At 37.0% G+C, this 24659-nt stretch overlaps 1 protein-coding gene across 1 annotated transcript; it reads left to right on the top strand.

Moving 5' to 3' along the window:
- Window positions 1-3952: 3952 nt before the first annotated feature.
- Window positions 3953-23433, top strand: LOC120461551 (oxysterol-binding protein-related protein 1). Its single transcript, XM_039649782.2, has 13 exons — window positions 3953-4075; window positions 5323-5418; window positions 7233-7308; window positions 7495-7629; window positions 13657-13754; window positions 13833-14015; window positions 14134-14241; window positions 14361-14450; window positions 14855-14978; window positions 15140-15259; window positions 17656-17779; window positions 20083-20173; window positions 22605-23433. The coding sequence occupies exons 2-13, from the start codon at window positions 5360-5362 to the stop codon at window positions 22705-22707; spliced, it is 1311 nt and encodes a 436-aa protein (XP_039505716.2). The 5' UTR covers window positions 3953-4075; window positions 5323-5359; the 3' UTR covers window positions 22708-23433.
- Window positions 23434-24659: the final 1226 nt, after the last annotated feature.

Raw genomic sequence — 24659 nt, 5'->3', positions numbered from 1 at the left:
TGTCATTATCCACAATGTAACTTCAGGTCTTGTGCCATTCAGCCGTCACCCTGAATAATGTGAGTGTCCCACTACTATTGGATACAGTTGCAGTGTGTCCCTGCTCAATGCAAGCACTTACAGTCAGTTTTTTCAGCGTTTTTGGGTTCGGGCTGAATACCGAACTCATGCCGCCCCCCCCCCCCCCCCCCGGACAGCAAGCCAAATACGCATTAAACTTTACTCCCTCTAATTGTATGCAAGTGTGAACTATCTCTTCCTTTTTTCCCCAAATGAATTATGCACCTGCACCAAGCAGAATCATATAACAATTAGCAAATTGAACAGACTAATGCCAGGGCTCTTTCCTAACGTTTTCCCTATAGGTTTTGCTAAAAGATTAGCCTGGATGCCCGCCCGAACCCCGCCCACAACATTTTTTGGTCGGGAAGTTCGGTCTGGACTCGATCCATTGAGGAGAAATTATGATCAGGCAAAAAATGATCGGGCCAATCAGATTGCATGGGCGGGCTTTATACGATGATGGACAGATGATCTGCAGGGACGTAATCATCACGTTAACAAAGAGCGCTTAACTGGTTTCCCTCAGAGATGACTGCAGCTGGAGAATTGAGATGTATAGATTCCGCTGTCGCGTCTGTTTTTAAAATTAATCGACAGCGCATTCATTTTAATAGACAAACAGAAAACTGCAATCTACTTGGTCGCTAAGTTAAGAAGATGGGACGTAATGAAAAGCATGTGGTCGTTGTGGTTTCCCCTTTGGTCGCACTCACGAAGGACCAAGTGAAAGAAGCAACACTCGTTATTTTACTTCTAAAATAAGTAAGTTCTGTTGTTGACAACTATGCTATGCAAAGTAGTTGACTTACTGCGTTGCTCTGATTGGTTGTATGTCTGTCCGACTATCCAATTGAGTGCAGAGGTTCTTTTTTTCCTGGTTCGGTTAAGACGCCTCATAATCAAAGCCCAACAGAGTGGTCTCAGACTCATATTCTCAATAGAATATGAGTATGACTAAGTCAGGCTACTAAAAGATGTTTTGTGAATCAAAAAGAACTTTTCAGCCGAAACTGCAGCATCATATGCCAGGATAGGTTTATGTTTACTCATGCGAGTTGCTACACGGTCTGAAACAGATTTCTTTAATTGTTCAAGCACCAATAAATATTTATGTTATGTCCTGTTTTGCTCCATGTTTTGTAGTCCTTTTGTAGTTTTTCTTTTGATTAGCTCCTGTCCCCAGGTGTGTCTTGTTTGCCTATCACCCCTTGTGTATACCTCAGTGTTTACAATTAGTGATGGGAAGTCTGGCTCTTTTGAAAGATTCTGCTCTTTTGGCTCGGCTCTTACGGCTCTTCATTTAGTATCATGCCTAAACCCAATTTAGCAATTTTTTATTCAGTGTTTTCATAAAAGCCTTGTTTGTTTATGCATTTTTTGTTACAAAAAATACACAGTTACTATTATTAAACGTTTTAATAAAACTGTAATTGAACACAGAACCACAGCAAACAAATCAAATCTCTGTCGCTGGCCTGTACCACTACACTTGCTGTCTTCACTGTGCGTGTCCACCTTTCTTCTTTCACATAATGGTATGATCCTAGTACCTCCCATGTGATTGGCCGCATGGTGTGCCCCTCCAAATAAAGTCCCACCCCAACTAAAGATTTGGCTCTCCCCGACGGGAATCGGCTCTTAGACTCGGCTCGTTTGCGAAAGACACATCACTATTACCAATGTTCATTGTCTGGTGATATCGTTAGATGTTATTGCTAGTTAGCCTGGCTGCGCCCTCCTACGCACTTCCGCTCAATTTCATTTTACTTCAGTACTAAATGAAATGTACTAGAGTCTGGTTGAACCAGGCTAATTGCTAGTGCCCTTGTTGTCAGTTTTGTTTGCCTTCCGTGTCTGTATTTATCAGTTTTTCCTGGCTTTACTTTTATTATGTTTGTTTGAATAAATGTTTTCTGCATCTGGGTCCTATTCTCATTCCTTTGAAACAGCCACCATTACAGATCTGATTATTCTTGTCTTGTGTGGGCTTATGTCCTGTTTTGTAGTCATTTGTATTTTTTTTTTTTGTTGATTAGCTCCTAGATCTAGATCCAAAGGAAGGCAAACAAAACCGACAACAAAGTGCACACATAACCTCCATAGAAGGAAAACACCAGACAAAGACCATTGGAAACATTGAGGTACATATATATACACAAGGGGCAAATAAGACACACCTGGGAACAATCAGGAGCTAATCAACAAGAAAAACTACAAAGAACTACAAAACATTTCGCAAAATAGGACGTAGCATAAAAGTCCACATAAGTCATGGGGGATGTTGGCAAGAAATGTATCCATGATGACATTCAATTAGCAATTCATGTTTCACATAATGATTCTTTATTAATCAGATTGATGCGGTGAATGAATGTTTTAGTTCTTTATGAGTCTTACATTAAGATTATCTGTGTATTAGTTAAGGATGAATTATTGCATATGAAAAATTTTCTTCTAAAATGATAATTTTTATCAAGCTTGTATATTTAAGTTCAGTAATTTCACTTAAATTGCAATGAAGATTACCTATTAATTGCAATTTAAGTGAAATTACTGAACTTAAATATACAAACTTGATAAAAATTATCATTCTAGAAGAAAATTTCAAATGGCACTTAGAGGCTTTTGCATCTGAACTCTTCATATGTAAGTGTTTTGAATTATTGCATATATAAGTGTTACCAAACAGATTATTTTCATAGTAACAAGATTGCGTGTTGATTTTAACCCCTAAAGCAGAAGTTAATTTGCACATTATCTATGCTGTACTTCATGTACATAAATACAGTACTTTACTCACACTATTAAAATGACCAACATTAGAAACATTTACAGTGCATTCATATTTTAGCGAATTAACAATGAACTGTGTTTGTGCGAAAGTGTGTTTGTAAATGTGAAGAGTATGATGGATAAGTAAGAGAATTGCAAAGTATTGCAGGTTAATCAACATTTTCATATTTTTACTCTTGTGTAAGTGTACTTATCAAAACCTTTTCTAGCTTTTAACAGCTTTCTCCGAACTTACATAAAGACAACATCAACTTTTTACATTTAATTACTTTAAAATCAGTTTTTTTTCCAGTCATTCTCAACTCACTCCACTGAAAATGTGAGTTTCAGTAAATCTGTACTGAAGTATAAAATGTGTCATCAAGGGAGTGTGGTTTCAAGGGAATGTAAAAACAGCGTCAGTTTTTAGACATTCTGTGAAGTCAATAAAAAAATTCAGGAACTTGAGCAAACCTGAGTTGAGTTCCGAATGGCTTTTCAGGGAAGGCTTTTCAAGACTATAAAACAGATTATACTGGGGGAAAAGATTCAGTGTTAGCCTAAAATGAATCAGAGCATTTTTTTGAAGAGTGCTTACTCTGTTAAAGCACAGTAAGCCTCTTAAGACAGATCAGTGTATAGTAAGTATTGTTCCATTACACCCTTCATAATCACTTCCACACTTCAGCTACTGCCTATCTGTCTATCTATCTATCTATCTATCTATCTATCTATCTATCTATCTATCTATCTATCTATCTATCTATCTATCTATCTATCTATCTATCTATCGTTGTTAATCAAATTCCATTATCATAATGTATATGTATTTATTAATTTCTAGACAAGGGTTGTAGACACACTATCTTGACTCTGTAATGTGTGTTTTAGGGTGTGAATCCCATGACACCACTATGCAGTGAAAATACAGCCATTGAGATAATCACATTTATTACAGAAACTCATATAATGAAAAACACTGATAATTATGTGTATATTAATAGTTGAAGTACGCACTATAGCTGTATATGTGTATGTTGTCTCAGTGTGTGTGTTCATTATAGCCCAGGTGTGATCAGCTGCTCTCCGATCCTCTTTATGCTGAGCTCTGCAAACACACACACACACACACACTCCTCCCGTCTCTCCGGTGCTCCATTTCACGCACCTACAGTCACACACACAGGAACAGCAGAGAGGACGCAAAACAAGGTGACACCTTCAGCAGCCATTCAGGCAGGTACATTCACATTTCTGCTTTTCTCTGCTCACATTTTCACTTATTTCACTGTCAAATGAAGATTTAGTCAGAGGTGTGCCCAGAGTGTGTGTCAAGTGACTGTAACTGAGACCGGTACAGTAGCATTTGTCATGATGTCACACTGAAGGTACAGTGACCTTAATCCTGATCGGAACATCCACATTTACACTGAATGTATCATGTCAAATATTATATGTAGCAAATAATAATTGCTTATTATATCTTTTTTTACATCAAGGGTCAGTTTTTTTCTACACTGTAATTTATTTGTTACATTTTTTCCTCCTGTAATCAGTGTTTGCAGGTGTGACATCATCACAGACAGACGCTGTGAGCAGAGTCTAATCTAAATAGATAAAACTTAGTTCTGTCACCAATAACAACACACGAATAAACATAACTATATTATTTAATTTAATGTTATAGTCCATCTATTTATGTCATATTATCCATCCAGCTTTTATAGCACTAATAAAACACATGTATTGATAGATGTCAGTAGTAGTATATGATGCTTGTTAAATTGCAGATATATGTTTGGTTGTTATCATAGGCAAGGTTAAAGTTAGCCGAGCGCTGGTGTTTTTATAGTTGACGGATTCAGCAGATCAGTCCAGTATGAACACTTAAAATAATAGCAGTGTGTGCTGAAGCCAGACAATCCCATGAATCATCTCAGGATGAGCTGTGAGATTTATAAAGTGGAATTATTAAATTTAAAATAAAAACAAACATGATAAAGGTGAAGGGGCATGTGCTCATCTGCAGTCGACAGATGTCATCGTATTGCGGAATCTAATACTGTTATAATCTCATAATCCTACATGCTTTTCAGTGATAGAAATGTGTGAAGAATTTGCGTAAGCGTATGTTTCACAAACATAAAAAGGCAATCCAAAGAATTTATCCGATACAAATCCATTTGTTGATGTTAATTATCTTAACGGGAGTACTGTCAACTCTTTCTAATTCAAACAGTCAGGCTGTGTTTCCCCAAAGCATCGTAAACCTGCATAGATCATAGAAACCACAGGCACCAATGTTTTCTACATATTCGTAGGCTTTTGGATAAAATAGCTTTGGTCTTGACAGTTTATTTCATTTTATGTTTTTGTTTATCTATGTAAAATTATGAAATATTCTTAATTTTCCTTGGAGGACCATGTTTTTACTATTCTTTAATGCATTTCTAGAGCCGGATCAGTAAACAGTCTGGTGTTTTTTAGACACAGCTTCATCTGTGACCCCAGGGACTGAGACGTCATGTCAGGGGACGGTAGCCAGGGAGACACAACCCAGAGCAATGGAGTCAAAAATCACAGGTATACCTTCTCTGTCATGGGATTTTGTATCTCATTTTAAAATGACAGTGAATATAAAATTTCACATTGTTTTTTTTTTTTTGTTAAACGATTACATTTTTTGCATATTAGTATTATTATTGTTGTTGCTTCTGTCCAAAACCTCATGTAATCAAGTGGAGTCCATTTTATTTGTTTAGCTAAGTGAAACAATACGCCATTAACTAGCTACATAAAGGATACGGCCTATAATTATGCGGTCGGTAATTACAATAGAAGACCTAATACAGAGCCTTGTGGCACTCCATAATCTTACGCTTGTGTTAGGTTTACACAAACAAAGTGATTGTGAAATTTTTTTTTGGGAAGTATCTAAACATTTCTTCAGCCAGTGTAAGGGAATGAAATCCTCGGTTGTACAATTGGTTTACTAGTATTTAGTAGTCTTCAGCCTTTATCAGGTTTAGGTTAGTGAAATGAGCAATAACATTTACATGTATTCATACAGTCATGTAGGTCAACGTCACACAGGCAGCAAATGAAGTGAAAGAGGAACATTTGTAGTTTAGGTTAACACTTTACATTAAATTACTATACAAGTTAATATATATATATATATATATATATATATATATATATATATATATATATATATATAAATAATAAAATATATATTAAAGACACTATATAAGTGTCTTTAATTACTATATAAGATAATCGTTTGATACAATGCAATTTTTGTGTACATGTTTTTACATTGTACTTACATTTAAAAAAAAACTTGCATTTATAATCACAGCTGTATTACTATAAATTAATTTAAAATAAATTAACATATATAATTTCACTGTTGTAATCCTAAGATTTTGCGAATCCAGAAAGATAGACGTTTGTGTGGTGATTGAAGACAATTCTGGTAAACTCTCTGCTCACTTCTTGGTGTTCTTGTGTTGAACAACATCATGTGAAAGTTATGGGGTTAAGCCGGGTTTATACCTGATGTCATCACAGCAGCATTACTGTGTGTTTGCTTTGAGACATTGCACCGGTTGATTCTGCTTTGGTCTATTTTCCTTGAAGACCTTCTATTCTGTAGTGTAAAGTTACTCAAAGTGAACTTGTAGACCTGTTGTGTATAAGCAGTATCACGACTGCAATCGTAGTATTGATCTGAATATTGTGGCTGTGATAATCTGTGGCACGAGGATACAGCCATGCTTATATTTGGAACAACAGCACTTTTGCTCATGTAATATTGCTAAAAATAAATTGCATTTATAGTACGGAGGCGTATTGTACGGAGGCGTATTGCATTCACTTGAAGAAAAAAAATCTACTCTGTTTTTCTGAATTAACGAGTTAATTTTTCATGAGAAAAAAAATTGCTCTGTTTTTCTGAATTAATGAGATAATTTTTCATGAGAAAAAAAATTGCTCTGTTTTTCTGAATTAACGAGTCAATTTTTCATGAGAAAATTTTTTTTGCTCTGTTTTTCTGAATTAACGAGTTAAATTTTCATGAGAAAAACTTTTTTGCTCTGTTTTTCTGAATTAATGAGTTAATTCAGAAAAACAGAAAAAATAAATTTTCTCATGAAAAATTAACTCATTAATTCAGAAAAACAGAGCAAAAACTTTTTTTCTCATGAAAAATTAACTCATTAATTCAGAAAAACAGAGCAAATTTTTATTTCTCATGAAAAATTAACTTGTTAATTCAGAAAAACAGAGTAGATTTTTTTTCTTCAAGTGAATGCAATACGCCTCCGTACCGTAGTGTATAGCGTCCCCCCCCCGAAATTCTGAAATTTGTTTCATTATCCGTCTTGCAATAGGTCGGCTCTTCCTGCTGCGATGTTCTCTCGAAACAATGCCAGTATGTGGAGCGTTCTCAAAAAATGCATCGGGATGGTAAGACAATTTATTTTTACACATACTGTGTTAGTGTTTTTTCAACTTCAGGCACTTGATAGTCCAAAAATTTGGTTGTAATCTGAAATTATTTTTGAATGTTTTTATTTGTTTGTTTTGTTGTTTTTTTTGCCAGATTAATTCTATTCCTGTTAATCATTTATTTTCATCTTTCAATCTTCACAGGAACTGTCGAAAATCACAATGCCAGTGATTTTTAATGAGCCTTTGAGTTTTCTTCAGAGATTGACTGAATACATGGAACACACATACCTCATCCAGAAGGCCAACGCTTCACAAGACTCCATCAACAGAATGAAGGTAACGCTATATTTAAATTTTTAAGGCCAAATACTGCTTGGTGAAGAGAAAAATAGGGCAGGGACCTATTGAATAAAACAGATTCGCATTTTAACCCTGGCCTGTTTTAGTCTCACGTAGCCAGAGCTTCAGATAGAAGGTAGAAAGTCTGTACTCCATCGCAGCTTTCATTGGCTAAGGACCGCCTAGGGCCGTCTAATTGACATGTAAAGAAACCAATGACAGTTTGTTGTGTTCCTCGTCATGTTAAAAGCCCCCTGAAACCAAAATTATTATTTTTTTTGGTCCCACTATATATTAAGTGGCTTTAAGTACCATGTACTTACATTGAAATTAATAATTTGATACAATGGACTTATTGTGTACATACATGTTTTTACATTGTACTTATATTTAAAAAATACAAGCATGTAATTACAGCTGTAATTAATTTATGTAATTACATCTGTAATTACACAGCTGACCCATCCCTTACACTTAAACCTACCCTTAAACCTACCCATACCACCACACCTGTCCCTAACCTTACCCGTATCCCACCTCAATAGCACCAAAAGTGATTTACAATACAACATGAGCACAATAAGTACATTGTACTTATTTTTAAATGTAAGTACATAGTACTTAAAGCCACTTAATATAAAGTGGGACCTTTTTTTTAGCTTTTAGTATGAATATGTTAGCCTTAAGGTTATGAATATGCTGGTGTGTTCGAAAACAATGACAAAATTGACTTTAGGAGAAACATTGTCTCTTACTTCCACTAAATTGACAGATTTTTATGATATCACCACAGACTTCAGCTTCTCACCACATCTTCTGTCCAATCAAATGCTCTCTAGAATGAAAAGTGTCTCGCGCCCTATGCTATAAATACCACCGTGCCAAAGCAGCCGTTGACACGGCACGGAGTGAAATGGGTTGGAGATTAGGGCTGTCAGAATGGCTGAAAAGCTAAATTCGAATTTCTTTCTTAAATATTTGCAAAATTCAAAAGATTTGAATTCTAAAGGCAATACTTAATGTTACTTAATGGTAATGTCTCCTTTACCCACAAGAGGGAGCAAGCGAGCACAATAAGCAAATGTTAATCTAATCAAGTATCACTTTTTATTAATTGCAACAACTATTCTTAAATAAAATATAATTCCGTAACCTGAAAATTAGGTTACAATAGTGCATAAAACTGTGTTAGTGCATCAGTAACCTAAGAAAACACGAAACACAAAATAGCAAACTGCCATTCAGAAATAATCCATTTCTATTCACTACACATCTACATATTGTTTGTCAAAAACACCAGACGGTCAACTTGATCTGCAGCGAGAAACACACGTTCAGCGCTGACCGATGTGCCAGGTATAGTCAAGTATGTCGTTGCTCGATCTTTGCCACCAACTGAGAGGGTTTTCGTCAGCAGGAAGCCTTTTTCAGACATTTTTTTCTCATTAACAACGCAGCCACAGCACTATATACTGGATAAAATCTAAAATACAAACCGCACTAGTTATGTCATCATCATGTCTCGCAAACCTCTTGACTCACCAAAAATTCGAATGCACAGTTTATTGCATTCGATTGTGCAGGGTTTGTTTAGTTCAAACAATATTCGTAATTCAAATTTTGATGTGACAGCCCTTTTGGAAATATGTGTTCGGTTGATCAAATGCTCAAGTTTTATTCTGTTTTCCAACTGTATGTTGCTACACTGTGTGATTTTTACCCCCATCTAGTGGTGAAAAGATATACGACCATCAAGGGAATATTAGTTTCTGTTCCTCTCAATTCCGATTTCGTTTTAACTCCTACGGTGGCCAATGTAGTCCAAGATTAACATGGCTTCCAGTTCAACCTCATCCATGAGTGTTAACTCAAACGTAAATGCGAAAGGCGAAGCTTGAATTAACGGGTATGTCCCTCTTTGGCTACTGTACTTCCAAGATGGAGGGGCAACATGGCAACCAACATTAGAACCCTTACCCGTATGTATTTTCAATGGCATATTATACACTCACGAGAATACTTTATTACTTGAACGAAGTAAATATACATTAATGAGCACATATATTTTTGAAAGAACTAAGTGTTTTTTAGCTAAGAATAAACTAAAAGAGTTACACAGTGGAGCTTTAAGAATGAAATGGCTAGAATTTATTCTGTTGAATCCAACGTATCATCAGCACTCGGATTCGCTTCCATGGTGCCGTCAAGTACGACTTGCAGTCTGTGAGGTCAACTAAACACTATTGGCTATTGAAAAGGGGGAGGAGCCATTCAATATGTCCCGCCTCAGCTTCCTGTTTCAGTGGAAATTACGTCAACGTATCATACAAAGCTAAGCGTTCAGTCAAAGGCATTTCAGTGTGGCTTTTATAGGTATGAAAATGTAAGGTTGATGTCCCTTCACTGACTGGCATGCATCTCAAATTATTCATTCAGGAATGTTTTGCAAGTTTACTTACAACAATGGAGCCACAAATTTCACATACCTTTAAAAATCCATTGTTTAGTTTTTCTTGATAAGTGCTCATTGTCACAGTTGTAAACATGATGGCTTTCTTCTTCCATGAGAGGGTTTGGCCAGAGCCCGTCTAACGGAGAGCCTTGGCACTTCCTATTAGCCCCGTTGTGTATTCTGCCCAGTCTTCTGACATTTCAGTAAATCACGCTGATTAAATCTAAACATCGCTTGTCATATCACGTGCAAATAATACTTTGTTCTCAAATTGTTAATGTAAAATTGATAATGTCCTTCCGATATATCCTTGTTTTCGCATGGGTCTGGTTACAGTCTCTTTTTTTTCTGTTGCCACTCGGAACGAAGTCTTTTGCATTTTACAGCGGGTGAATCTGTCGAATCTGTGATTGTCGTTTGAACCTTTCAAATTGATAAGTTTAATTATATCAAGTGCAGTGAGAAAAGGCTATAAATGTCCACTTCCATCCTCCAAATGTTTTTTTTAACTGATAGTTTTAGTTTTCGTTTACGAAAATAACCTTGCTTCAGAATCAGCTTCATCCACAGCCAGTCTACTCTCCCAGGTTCTGGAAACAGTCCGCCGAAAAGTGCACAGCACACAGTCGAATATTTTAGTTGTCCTGTTCTGGAACAGTGTTGTAAATAAAGCTCAAACACTGTTTTCTAAGTGTGTCCTCTTTTGGAAGGCCAAACAAAGTTTGGCTTTCGCAACGAAAAACACAGCATCTCCACGACATGGTGGCGCCGGCAGCAACAATAACACAATGGGAATAAAAGTTACGCCTTCTTTCTTTGCATATACGTTTGGGCGGTGTTTTGTGGAGGCGTGTTTGAACAAAGTGTCCTTCTTACATATGTTGCATGTACTTACCATAGTAATAACAGTAAATTATGCATAATTACATGCAATTAACCAAATCTTAATCCTCCCCCTAAGTAAGTCCCTGTAGTCCCTACTTCACTGTAGTAAGTACATGTACTGTAGATGTCAGCTGAAGATTTCAGCTTCATAATTCCAGGTTTGGTTGAAGTTAACTCACTATTTTAGAGCAGTTTTTTTCCCACAAAACTTTCTTTGAGGTCAAACAATAATTGGCAGAACTTTGACCTGGATTATACTACCGGTATATGCTTTGCATTTATATAGTCAGCATACAGAATCGATTTTATGTAATCTTATGTAAATACAATTTCACTGCATTTTATTAGAGGTGAATAGCTATTACATTGATTGAATTTATGTTTTATACATAAAATTAATTATGACTAGAGGCAAAAAATCTAAGCATTTAACAATCTGTAAAAAATATCCGTGATTTTAACAGTAAAAGACTGTAAAAATGCTACAGTGCAAAACTGTTAATTGGTTAACAGAAAGTTTCCGTACTTTTTACGGTAAATAACTGTGATATAATTTTACAGTAAAATACCGTTAAATTTACAGTTTTGGAAAGTGAAAAAGAACAAATCGTTGTATATTTTACAGTGAAAAACCGTAAATTGACATTCCCACAATTCCGTGTGACACTTCACATTTGATGTATTTTTGTTGAAATAACTATAGTTCCTTATAGTTTTATTGTTTTTTTTCTAATCAGTTATGTACATTAGGGTTTTATGTTCAGTGTTGTGCAAGTTACTTCGAAACTGTAATACATTAGGTATTACTTGTTACTGTTATTTAAAAGTAATTCATTACCTTACAATATTACTGTCCCAGAATTGTAATGCGTTACATTACTCATGTATTACTTTTGAGTTACTTTCACCAAAATAACTAAGTAGAACTTAACTTTGGGGCTGTAACGATATGCAATATGAAACCGAAATCCCGATTCGCCACACGACTCAGATCCACGAACCTACAGAATCGCGACTAGGGTTGGGTATCGTTTGAATTTGAACGATTCTGATTCCGATTCCGATTCCTTGTTTCGATTCCGGTTCCTAACAATTCTCGATTTCGATTCTTTTAAGAGGCAGGGTCAAAAAAGTTTAGCTAACCTTGCTAACCAACGGTCTTTCTGAAGGAAATACTCCTTCTGTCACAAATACTTGTCACAAATTTTGCATTTTGCCGAGATTTCGTTAATTTTTAGAAAAGTGAAGCCACACTTTGGACCACCGACGTAAGCTACTCATGTTCGACGGACGGTTATGTCAACACTTCCGGTAGACGCTTTTTCGTTGGTGTTGTCCAGCGGTTTCTTCTTCCGCTCGGCGGACTGTGAATATCGAAACTAGGAATTGAAATTTTAACTTTTGAACGATTCCGGGAAAAACGAAAAGTTAATCCCGGTTCCAATCGATACTCGATTCTCAATACCCAACCCTAATCACGACACACCTCTTCCAACTCCCAGCGTTATTCTCCTTACCGTCCAGATCCAATGCTGCCTTATCTTTAAATTCGGCTATTAGTATTATTTGAAGTTAACATTATAAAATACGTAGACCTACACCACAAAACTAGTTGAGGATAAATTATTTAAAATTGGGGAAGTCCAGCATTATGGACATGACATTTGCAGTCAAAACTTGAAATAAAAATTCTCAGAAAATACATGTATTGAAACGTATATAGGCTACTTCCTTAAAGGACTCCAGACATTAGACAAATATCAGTCTATGTTTTATTTTTAATATTAGGGAAAAGACACACATTCATGCGTGACAAAAAAATAGGAGGCAAAATATATGTTTTGTAATTCTGTTAATTACACTGCACAAATCAGATGAGGAAGGGTTGGCTCTCCAGTCTCCATAGAACTTAAAATATTCATTTTATTTTAGTTTTCGTGTTCGCATTTATGAGGAAAAAACGATGTTACAGACGCGACCGCTCTGAACTGGCACTAAAAGACTGCTTTAAAACTTTCACATAGTCTGTTGCCTTTAAGAAGTAAAAGCAGACAATACACTGTAATACAACTGTAATACAAGCCTCACTGAACATGTAACGAGTAAAATATTACTGAAAATTGATTAGTAATGCCTTACACTACTGCGTTACAGCAAAAAGTAATATGTTACTGTAATGTATTACTTTTGTAATGCGTTACTCCCAACACTGTTTATGTTACATTTAATGTTGTTAAATCTCATGTGTGTTACCATGATGGTGTTTAATGTTTGTGTGAATGACACTGTGCAGCTTCTTTATATAAGTATTACTTAAATAAGCAATCACTTATGATGAGCTGTGATTGCTCAAGTAACTCTCATCACTGCTGTGATGATTGATGGTTGTCAGTGTATTACAATGGTCTAAAACAAATATCAATAAGTTGGTAAATCAACATTTTATCAGAAATAAAATACGGTTTATTACTGTAAATTTTAAGTTAAGTCTGTAAAACCATTAACGTTCCTACCGTATTTTTACCGGTAAAGTTCTGGCAACCACAGCTGCGGTTTTTTTACCGTAAAATTTACGGTTTATTTTTTACAGTGTACACTATAGACCTGAAATGTACTATGGCTCTGCTACCATCAACTGAAACAAACTCTCGACATGTCAGTGATGTTAGGTTTCTTTGGTTTTTGAGAATGTGGCAGCGTTTGCTGTGTCAGCTGTGGCCTCGCAGTGGGAGAGGACCGGCAAACCCTTCAACCCTCTGCTGGGAGAAACCTATGAGCTGCTCAGGTCAGTGTCTGCTCACTTATGAGCTGATCATGTCAATGTTTCCAGTGAGCTGATCACGCCAGTGTTTCTTCTCATCAGAGAGGATCTGGGGTTCAGGTGGATCTCTGAGCAGGTCAGTCATCATCCACCAGTCAGTGCCTTCCACGCCGAGGGCATAAAGAACGACTTCATGTTTCATGGCTCCATTTACCCCAAACTCAAGTTCTGGGGAAAGAGTGTGGAGGCCGAACCTCGTGGAATCATCACCCTAGAGCTTCCCGTGTGAGTGATTTCCAGCCTTTACATGTGTGCACCAGTAAACATCATGTTCTCACAGACATAAACATTTATTAAACACCTTTATCACTGACATATTTATCTCTAATTTGTTGTTCCGCAGTCACAATGAAGCTTACACCTGGACCAACCCGACCTGCTGTGTTCATAACATTATCATGGGACAACTGTGGATTGAGCAATATGGAAATGTTGAAATTATTAATCATAAGTAAGAGAAAATATCATGAAAGGATTATTAGGTGTAAATTCACAATGAAAACAATGAAAGAGTCTAACTACTGCAGAAGACAAACACACAAATGATTTCACTGTGTTTTTTGTTAACAGAACTGGGGAAAGATGTTGTTTGACTTTCAAGTCGTGTGGCATGTTTGGAAAAGAGTTGCATAAAGTGGAAGGATACATACTTGATAAAAGGTATGTAAACACTACTTTTTGTCACAGAGCCTCCAAATTGGCTTATTCAGTTTTGACTGCAGTGTGGCAGCCAATATGTGATGCAAATACAATATGTGATAGTTCACTTTGAAATTAATTTTTGATATGTTTTATCTTACCTCAAGGGCATCCAAGATGTAGGTGTCTTTGTTTCCGCCGTAGTTTCAATTTTGATATTTTTAGGTCAAACCGTTCTTGTCTGTCAGTCATATAATGGAGGTCTATGGTCACCACCTCAAAGAGCAGCACAGAGAAGTCCAAATTAAACATGATTTAATGACTCGTTAAAAAACCATAGAAATACTCTTAGTTTTCTCACACAAACCACTCGTTTCGTGTCTTCTTGGGCCATCAATGTGATCGTTTTCTTTATGTCTGTCCAGTAAAAAAAAGGTCTGTGCTCTCTATGGCAAGTGGACGGAGTGCTTGTATTCTGTGGATCCAGCGACGTTTGATGCTCACAGGAAATCTGACCCGAAGCGTTCTGACAGGAAGGGAAGTACACAGGTGACTGTCGAGATAATGACATAAATATTGATTCGTTTTACATTTTCATGTAATATGTTATCGAACACAAACATGGATTTAAAACCACCAGAGCAGAATTGGACTTGATGTTAATAACATTAATCAAATGTCTAATGTAATGTGTTTTACAAATGTTGCAGAGTAATAATGCGGAAGAGGAGCCGGATGAGATGCCTCCTCCAGAGACAGAGACTGTGCAGGTGATTACAGGAAGTGAGCTCATCTGGAGGATATCACCGCGGCCAGACAACTCGGGAAAAGTATGCAGAATATTTCACTATTTGTCATTATATGGCCTTTTTTTCAAATGATGTGGTTATAATTTGGGCTGCAAGTGACTGCAATGATCGGTCATGATTCTATGTGATGTGACTTTTTACTGAATTACAATATATTTTCTGAAATAGAATCAAATTTCTCATTCTCTGAGATCCCTTCCTGTTTATAGTCTGGGGGCTTTTGTATTGGCTATGGGGCACAGCTATATTTATGTGTATATTAACATTTGTTTCACTGTCCATGGGCCATCTGTACCACCCTGTAAATGTAATGGGATGTTGTGGGAAGAAGCACAAAGAAGAAGAATCAGGTTCAAATAGTACTTTTATTATATCCACGGGCATTTCCAACGATAGGTAGGCAGGCAAACTAGCCTGGATGCCCGCCTGAACCCCGCCCACAACATTTTTTGGTTGGGAAGTTCGGTCTGGACTCTATTGAGAAGTACAGGGGTTGGACAATGAAACTGAAACACTGGCCAATGTTGGAGGTTTCACATCTATATGCCTGGCGGCCAATCTTCAGAGTGAAGCACGGGTGGATCAGTGATGGTTTGAGCTCCAATATCATGACAATCCTGATTGTATTTGATGGACACGACACTGCCGAGGACTACCAAACCCTTCTGGAGGATCATGAGCACCTGATGCTCAAACCGTCTATCAGCATGATCATGCACCAACACACACAGCAAGACTTGTGACCGAAGGGTTTGGTGAAGTTGAAAGTGACGTTGAACATCTCCCATGGTCTGCACAGTCACCAGATCTGAATATTATTGAGGTGTTTTGGAGGAGCGAGTCCACCAGCATCATACAGTGACCTGGACACTGTTCTGGAAGAGGAACGGCTCATAATCCCTCTTGTCACTGTGAAGGACTTCTATCTGTCAATTGGTGCTGTATTTGGATGCAAAATGAGGCCCTCACCATTCTAACAAATTATTGTGTTGTAAAACCAGGGGTTTCAGTTTCATTGTCCAACCCCTGTAATGATGCTCACAGTCCCGCCCACAGCCAGAGAGAGCGTTAGTGCCGGAAGTAAATTTCCCATTCATTTCTCCAATTGACGTTTTGTAAAATCCATATCTAAAGAGTTTTAGAGCATGTCTGAGGATAACCAGCTACGGCAGAACTCATAAGCATACAACATATCATTTCGAGTGAAAAAACGAAGAGAAAATCCAAAAAAAGTTAAGGATTCAAGCCTGTGTATCATCTCAGAGTCAGAGCAAAGGAAATACTCCTCCATAAACCACCGCGCCTCACTGAAGTCGACTGAAGCCACCGTGAAGGAGCCTTTTGAGTGACTTCCAAATCTGACGACGGCCTCGTGAACTTTTTCCTCCAGTGAATTTTATATAGTGAATGCAGGGAAACGCTGGTTTACTGTAGCTTATTTGTAAAACGCATTTTCAGCTGCACATACTAAAACATTGAGCATCTGGCTCGCTCATAGGCTGTGCTGCGGCAACTGCACATCCAATGGCGACCAATGAACTAGCCCCACATCATTACGCGATCTTCAGTCTTCACGGACCTTCGCAGGGTTTAACCAGACAGTTACACGACTTCCACCAATCAGATACATTACTGTGGGATTGTAGGATTGTGGGTAATGAAGTACTTATCCAAGACTTTGTGAATTAAAGGCATTTATCTTAAAACAAGGTTAGTGCCCCATGAACTTTTGGCGTTCATATGAGCAAATACAATCGCCTAGTACAGCCGTAGCTGGTTTAAAGTCTACCATGTATGGTTACGTTTTTATGGCTTATATCTCAAATGTCAATGGAGAAATTGTATTGAATTCTTACTTCCGGCACCGGCTGTGGGCGGGACTGTGATGCTCTATTATGATCGGTTCAGAAATCGTCAAGCCAATCAAATTGCCAGGGTGGGCTTTATACGATGATGGACAGATGATCTGCAGTTACGTAATCATCACGTTATCAAAGAGTGCTTGGGTTGAACTGGTTTCCCTCAAAGATTGCCGCCACTGGAGGACCGAGATGTATAGATTCCACTATCGCGAAGAATCAGGTTCAAACAGTAATTTAATTATATGCACAGGTATTTCCAACGATAATTAGGCAGGCTATACAGTATATAACTGAAAAACCTTGGTGAAGTGATGTAGAACTAATGCCATCAAGACTAATTTAAGTGTACAGTTATTTAAAAAAAATCACCTAAGAATGACTGTCAGACAGACATGATCAAGCTTTCAACAATGTTGAATATGCAAGAAGACAAAAAACAAGACATTGATTTTCTTATATGCATTTTACCAACCACTGTTAATACATAAAAAGAAACATCCTGTTTTGTGACAAACTGTCATTCATTCCTCTTTGTCTTCTTTCTCTTTCTGTCAGTACTATGCCTTTACATCATTTGCTCTGCAGTTGAATGAGTTGGATGCAGAGATGGAGCGAGTTCTTCCACAAACAGACTGTCGTCTGAGACCTGATATCAGAGCCCTGGAGAGCGGACACATAGGTACATTAACCTCTTGTTGTATTCAATCACCCATAAAAAACATCCAGCCAATTTAATGAAATGCAGGATGGTTGAGTTTAGGCTGTCACCTGTTTTGTCCTTATCCCTAAAGCACATGTTGAGCCTGCAGTCAAGCTTCCTGTTTTTATGACCATTAAGGACCATCATAAATACCACCCCCCTTCGTTTTGTACATTTTCATAATGCAAATAAAGCTACTAAAAATTACAAAAGCACATAAACAAAAGCACTTAAAGGATTAGTTCACTTTTGAAAAAACTTTTGCTGGTAATTTACTCACCCCCATGTCATCCAAGATGTCCATGTCTTTCTTTCCTCAGTCGAAAAGAAATTTAGGTTTTTGATGAAAACATTCCAGGATTTTTCTCCATATAATGGACTTACATGGGAACCAGACGGTCCAAGGTCCAAAAGACAGTTAATAACAGTTTCAGATGCAGCTTCAAATGTCTATAAACGACACCAGACGACGAATAAGGGTCTTATCATGCGAAACGATCGGTTATTTCAAAACTTATTCCAAAAATGTAACTTTTCTAAGGACAAATGCTAGCCCTGCTCTATTCTGTGAGGCACGTTTGTAACGTCACGTAATACGTAATTACGTTCAAAAGGTCACGGCGACGTAGCCGGAAGTACAGAGTCAGAGTGTTTACAAGTTGAACGCATAGGTTGAACGTGCAAACTAGCTCAAATGCCGTTTACAAAAAAAAGGAATTAAAAGGTAAAACAACGATGTCGGACGATTTTGATTCTGTACTTCCGGCTACGTCGTGGTGTAATGGTGTGGGGGATGTTTTCTTGGCACACTTTAGGCCCCTTAGTCCCAATTGGGCATCGTTTAAATGCCAATGCAATCCTCTGATGGCTACTTCCAGCAGGATAATGCACCATGTCACAAAGCTAAAATCATTTCAAATTGGTTTCTTGAACATGACAATGAGTTCACTGTACTCAAATGGCCCCAAAAAGTCACCAGATCTAAACCCAATAGAGCATCTTTGGGATGTGGTGGAACGGGAGCTTCGTGCCCTGGATGTGCATCCCACAAATCTCCATCAACTGCAAGATGCTATCCTATCAATATGGGCCAACATTTCTAAAGAATGCTTTCAGCACCTTGTTGAATCAATGCCACGTAGAATTAAAGGTATAGCGGAGAATTTTCTTTTTCCGGGTGGGTAGTCTATACTATTGGTCCACCTAAGTGTCAATCATTCTGGTGATATGTTTACGTAAGGCCGTCGTACGTGCTCATCCATATGTAGTTTTCACTTTCAGGTGTATTATGTCGGAGTTACGGTTTCAGCCATTCCTTTGAAAATGGCTGAGGGTCGAAAGAGAAAACATGTTTACGAAGTGTATGATAAGAAGAGAAAAGCCGCAGAATATAGAAACAAGACCAGAGTGATTTTGGGTGAATATCACACGCTGGCGTGCGCTAAAAGCACAGGTTGGGCTTCTCACTGATGCCGCAGTCGCGAAGATTCTACCAGACAAGTAAAGTTTGTCACGCTATTTGGAGAAATCCATTTAAAATCACTAGTAAAAGTTAATGCAAGCTACAATGCTAGCCCTGGCACGAGTCATGCACCGCATAGACACGGTAAACATCTCAATTTGTCTAAAGTAGCCTTTTGACCAAAATGGTAAATGGTATCAACCTGAAATATTCTAAAATCTTGTGTGTTTATTATTACACAAATGCAACAAGCTACTTCTCCATATGCAACTATGTATAAAAATAACGTATTAACAATGAGAGATATTAGGTTAAGGACCAACGTAATAGCACTGCTTATATGTTGCTATGTAACGTAATTGCGATTTGCAAAATAGTTTCCTCAGAACGTATTTCGTGTGATACAGGGTTGCACATATCATGTCTTGAGTCCTCGGTCACTCAATCGATCAGTATAATAAGTAAATAAAACACGAAAGGGCATTTGACATGTTGTCTTTTTTATGAATATTTTTGAGTTAGTTTAGAATTTGCAACATAATTGTGCAAGGCGTAATAGAAGGCGTTCCCTCTCGGGAGCAAGAGTGTTGTGTTTGTGCATGTGCATTTTTTTTTTAAATTGGAGAGGGCGGGTCTTCTCTAAAATTCGGAGGCGAGTGAATATGTTTAATATTAAACGCATATCAACATCCTGCCCTCAATGATGGAAGACAGATCGTCAGTCCTTGATCCATACATCATCAGTTATTGTTCAACTTCATATATAATGACATCATTTAAAACTACTTAATTATATATCGCATTGCTGCTGTTTCCCCAGATGTAGCCAGTGCAGAGAAGAACAGACTGGAGGAAAAACAACGCATGGCTCGGAAAAATCGCTCCCAATCAAATGAAGAATGGAAAATAAGGTTTGAAATGTTAGCTATTCTGCTTTTTTCCATGATCATCTTTCTTCAGTGTGTAATTTTGAAAAAGCTCTGCAAAGCACAAAGTCCCTCCAGCGGGAGTTCTTCTCTATATCAGAGTCAGTGTTTCTGAACTCCTGAAACGCCTTAATTGTAGTGTTTGAGTTTCTTTCGGTAACAAACACGTCACAGTAGTCCTCATTTAAATAATTCATATACAGCAAATTCTGGTTTTTGGAATAAACTCCCTGTTAGTTAAAATCAACTCAATCTGAGTGTACATGTGAGACCATCAATTAGACTCCAGCACAGAGTTAAAATAACTCTGCTCTTGGAGTTTAATTTTTAACACTTTTTTCAGAGTTAAAATGGAGTTAAAATACTAATCCTACAGAGAGTAAATGTAACTCTAAAATTAATTATATGAACTCATTACCACTGTTACCAGTTTAGTTTAACACTTCTTAGAGTTAACATTTATTTAACACAATATAATGTTTTGTGTGGAAATTACTACACTGGACACCATACTCTTGATTTACGGCCTTTATTTGAGCAAATCCATTTGGTTCAGACTTGAGGAGGAGTAACCTTCAACCGCTTGCTGCAGGAAAGTCGTCTGAAGATCACAAAACAACAGTATGAGGCATAATATAATCTAGCACCATTCATTGAGAATGCAAAAATATATAAGCTGAAAATCACGCACATTGTGGGTCACCACTAATAATACGTAGCCTAACGTTACATAGCTGTTACAATTCAAATCATTGCAGGCCTACACAGCACAGCACAACTATATCTTATTATCCAGGGTAACGTTAGACACTGTAATTTTATGCCTGTAATGCATTGATGCTTCAATTACACGGCAAAACACTCATTTTCAGAAACACGGTGAATGGAAAGACGGTTAGCTAATGTTAACTCGTTTACATCACAAAAAACCCACGCAAATAGCCATTTCAAAATTTGAAACAAGTAAGTTAAACATACGTTCAACAGCAAGTTTTTCATGGTCGTTGACGTTAGTAAACAGTAACTAGCCTGTAACGTAACAGCTATGCGATGACCAAACGTGTTTGTCAGAAAATATATTTTTTAAATAGTTTTATATAAGTTACACTTTTACCTACCTCACGAAAAAGCGTAAGTCCATTATTCCTTTGTGCAGCGGCAGGGTCGTGTCGTGGCGCACTTCTCAAAAATAACTCCAGGTGTAGTGTTAAAACACGCTCCTGAACACCAATGAATGAACTCCAAAATACAACACAGCCGGGGAGTATCCAATAACACAAACCGTAGTCAGAGTTAAAAAAAACAACTCCAAAAAATTAACTCTTTCACACTTTTTTGCCTAACTCATGATTTTTCAACTCCTGAAATTTGCTGTGTACTCAGAATAAAGGGGCGGGCCTGGTTGAGTTAGTTAGTAGTGTGTTGAAATTGGCATTTATGGTAGGAGGCGGGACATTTCCAAACACGCTCGAAGCGCTCGACCAATCACAACACACTGATCCAGCCGACCAATCAGAGCACAGTGTGCTTTTCAGAAGGAGGGGCTTCATAAAGACAGGAACTAAACCAAGCGTTACTGACAGACTGGGAAGAGAGGAGCCGCAACAATGGAGAATATGGGGAAAAGAAGGTGTTTTATGAACATTCAAGCATGAAAACCTATTCTAGTAGAGCCTGAAAACAAAATCAAGACTTTGTAAAAAGGCATAATAGATCCTCTTGAATAAATACACATCAGAGTACGTAACTGAGGCGTCTTCTTTGCGCTAAAACGACGACCCCTTCCCACAAAGTGAGGTTGATCTACACAACAACCAGACTTGAGCTGTTACTGAATTTATCCTGATCTATTAGTTTACGATCCAGTTATGCAGGCAAAGCAATGAAAAATGAAACAATGATTACTGTGTTTATCACTATTTATCATACTGATAAACTAATTTAGCAGTATAATTCCAGTGTTTCAGAAGCTGACTCATTTCCCAGACCTCACACAATAATGTCTAAATCAGCAGTCTAGTATCAGTAGTCTATATTCGCCATTCAAAAACTAGGACTAGGACACAACTAGACAAACCATAAACAAGGCAATGCTTGCTTACCATTTTGAATACCAATCAGGCTGAACACTTTCTTCATTTCTGGCGGCTTATGTTATGAAAATATTTGCATATTGCTCAAAAGCTCAAAGTTTGTACCGTCTTCACTTTGCTAGTTTTCGTCACTTTTGCCTTTATTCTTATACATTGAATCGCTAGAGCTGACATGTGTAACGTACCTCGAAAACTACCCCGACAGACGCTCACTGACGCCTCTACAGTGGTCTTGGTGTGTCATGGTCCTAAAGAGTCTGTGTGTTTATAGAAATCGGCAGATCTGATCTGCACCTTAACATCAAACTCATGTTCACACACAGGTGGTTTCATCAGGGGCCGAGCCCTCACACCAAAGCTCCAGACTGGCTCTACAACGGCAGCTACTGGAACAGGAACTACTCACAACTGCCTGATATATACTGACCTCAAACCACTGCAGACATCTAGGGGAATGGAGTACTGTACAAACGCCCTACTGTTGAGGAAATGCGTTGAGTTTGTATAAATGCATCATATATGGTGATAAACTTGCAAAGATGATACAGGGCATCCTGATGTAAGATAGAATAGCGTTTCTTGTACAACTCCTTTAAATAGATTAGGATCTCTTTCACATCCATTTCTAATGCTCCAGAGTGAGATATATTCTGATGATGTGTGATGTGAAAATACTGTAGTCAACTTAGATTTAAATCAATATAATGTGAATATTGAAAAGTTCTTCTGAAGAGTGTTTTGGAAGGACAAAAGAATCTGTTTGTTTGACAACGATGGTACTCTGCATTTACACCAAATTGTGTAATTGTAATGCAAGTTTTAAAGATTCGTGTTTTGACATTAGCAGGTTTGCTAAAATTCAACAAAAAGGAAATCATAACATGAATATACAGAATATATAGAAATAACTATATATGAATATACACAAAAAATGTCATCCTGTAAACACGTTTATTCATTCCATGTAACACTTTTTACCATTGCTAAATAAAGACTTTCTGAAACGTATTTTTTTTTAATGAAAAAATGTAAATTATATAGTGCTACCGTGAGCTAGTGGTTTGGAGGAGAAAACAATTAAATGTGTAATGTAAATTCCAACGGATCACTTCACTAACTTGACCTCGGTCTACAGGTCCATCCTGGGGTAAAAAAAAAAAGTGGGTTTTCTCCACTATTGGTGTCTAGTAATAAAGCCATTTTAGATATCTGAAATAATATTGACATCAGAAATACATTTTCAGATATCAAAAATGGTAATTTTTACTAGTAACAATTGAATTGTTGATATCAAGAATAGACATTTCAACTAGTGACAATTTAATTATTGATATCAGGAATTCACATTTTTACTAGTATGTAATTATTGATATCAAAAATGATATTTCTACTAGTTAAAAAAACAATTCTTGATATCAACAATTCATATGAATGGCAGCTACTAGTAATAATTGTATTTCTGATATGTGAAATTGGAATTTCAACTAGTAAGAAATCAATTCTTGATATCAACAATTGGTTTTGAATGGCAGCTTATGGGGACATTTCACTAGTGAAAATATAATTGTTGATATCAAAAATGTAAAAAATGTAATTCTTGATATCAAAAATGTCCAAAATGTAATTCTTGATATCAAAAATGTAATTGTTGATACCAAGAATTTAATTGTTGATATCATTAATTTAATTGTTGATATCAACAATTAAATTCTTGATATCAAAAAATGTAATTGTTGATATCAAGAATGTAATTGTTGATATCAAGAATTCATATCCTGGAGATGAATAAAAGCTAAAACGGCTTGCCATAAAAGGGTGGGTTTAGGACTTGTTGGCGTGCTGTAGTTACTAAGATAAAGGGAGTCTTTCTTAGAAAAATAGAAACTTAAGGAGGTCGGGTTTGCTGTGGAAAAGCACTATGTCTCCCTCCCAGTATCTAAGCATTTTTAGATAATTATGTAATAATTTCCTATTCCTAGTAATCCATTCTGCTCTTTTTCAACACACCTCGAATGTTGTCTCGCACATATGCTCATGGAAATTTCTAACATTGACGTTATTGTTTGAGATAAATCAATTAAACTGTAAGAAGAAATCATTTTCTTTTGTTTACAGTTTTGTTATTCTACGTTCTACAGATCCTACTCTCCAAAAATTAAAAACACTGGGTTTAACTGGGTTAAAAACAACTAATTTGGTAACCCAGCACTTGCTGGGTAAATATTGGACATAACAAATTATGGGTTAAAATAACTCTACAAGTTGGGTTAAATGTTTTAACCCAGCAGGGTTGGGTTACATAATTTAACCCAAATTCTGCTCACACTGACTGCTAATTTTAGCTCATAGTGTGTTATTTGCATTTCAAGCTAATGTTA

The sequence above is a fragment of the Pimephales promelas genome, chromosome 5 (assembly GCF_988280905.1).
Source record: "Pimephales promelas chromosome 5, fPimPro1.hap1.1, whole genome shotgun sequence".
NCBI classification, from domain to species: Eukaryota; Metazoa; Chordata; class Actinopteri; order Cypriniformes; family Leuciscidae; genus Pimephales; species Pimephales promelas.
This window is presented reverse-complemented; position numbering and strand designations above follow the sequence as displayed.

Coding starts and splice junctions, on each gene's coding strand:
- LOC120461551 (XM_039649782.2), top strand. CDS start 5,360: ATGTCAGGGGACGGTAGCCAGGGAGACACAACCCAGAGCAATGGAGTC. Junction 5,419..7,232: donor AATGGAGTCAAAAATCACAG/GTATACCTTCTC, acceptor GTCTTGCAATAG/GTCGGCTCTTCCTGCTGCGA. Junction 14,016..14,133: donor ATCACCCTAGAGCTTCCCGT/GTGAGTGATTTC, acceptor GTTGTTCCGCAG/TCACAATGAAGCTTACACCT.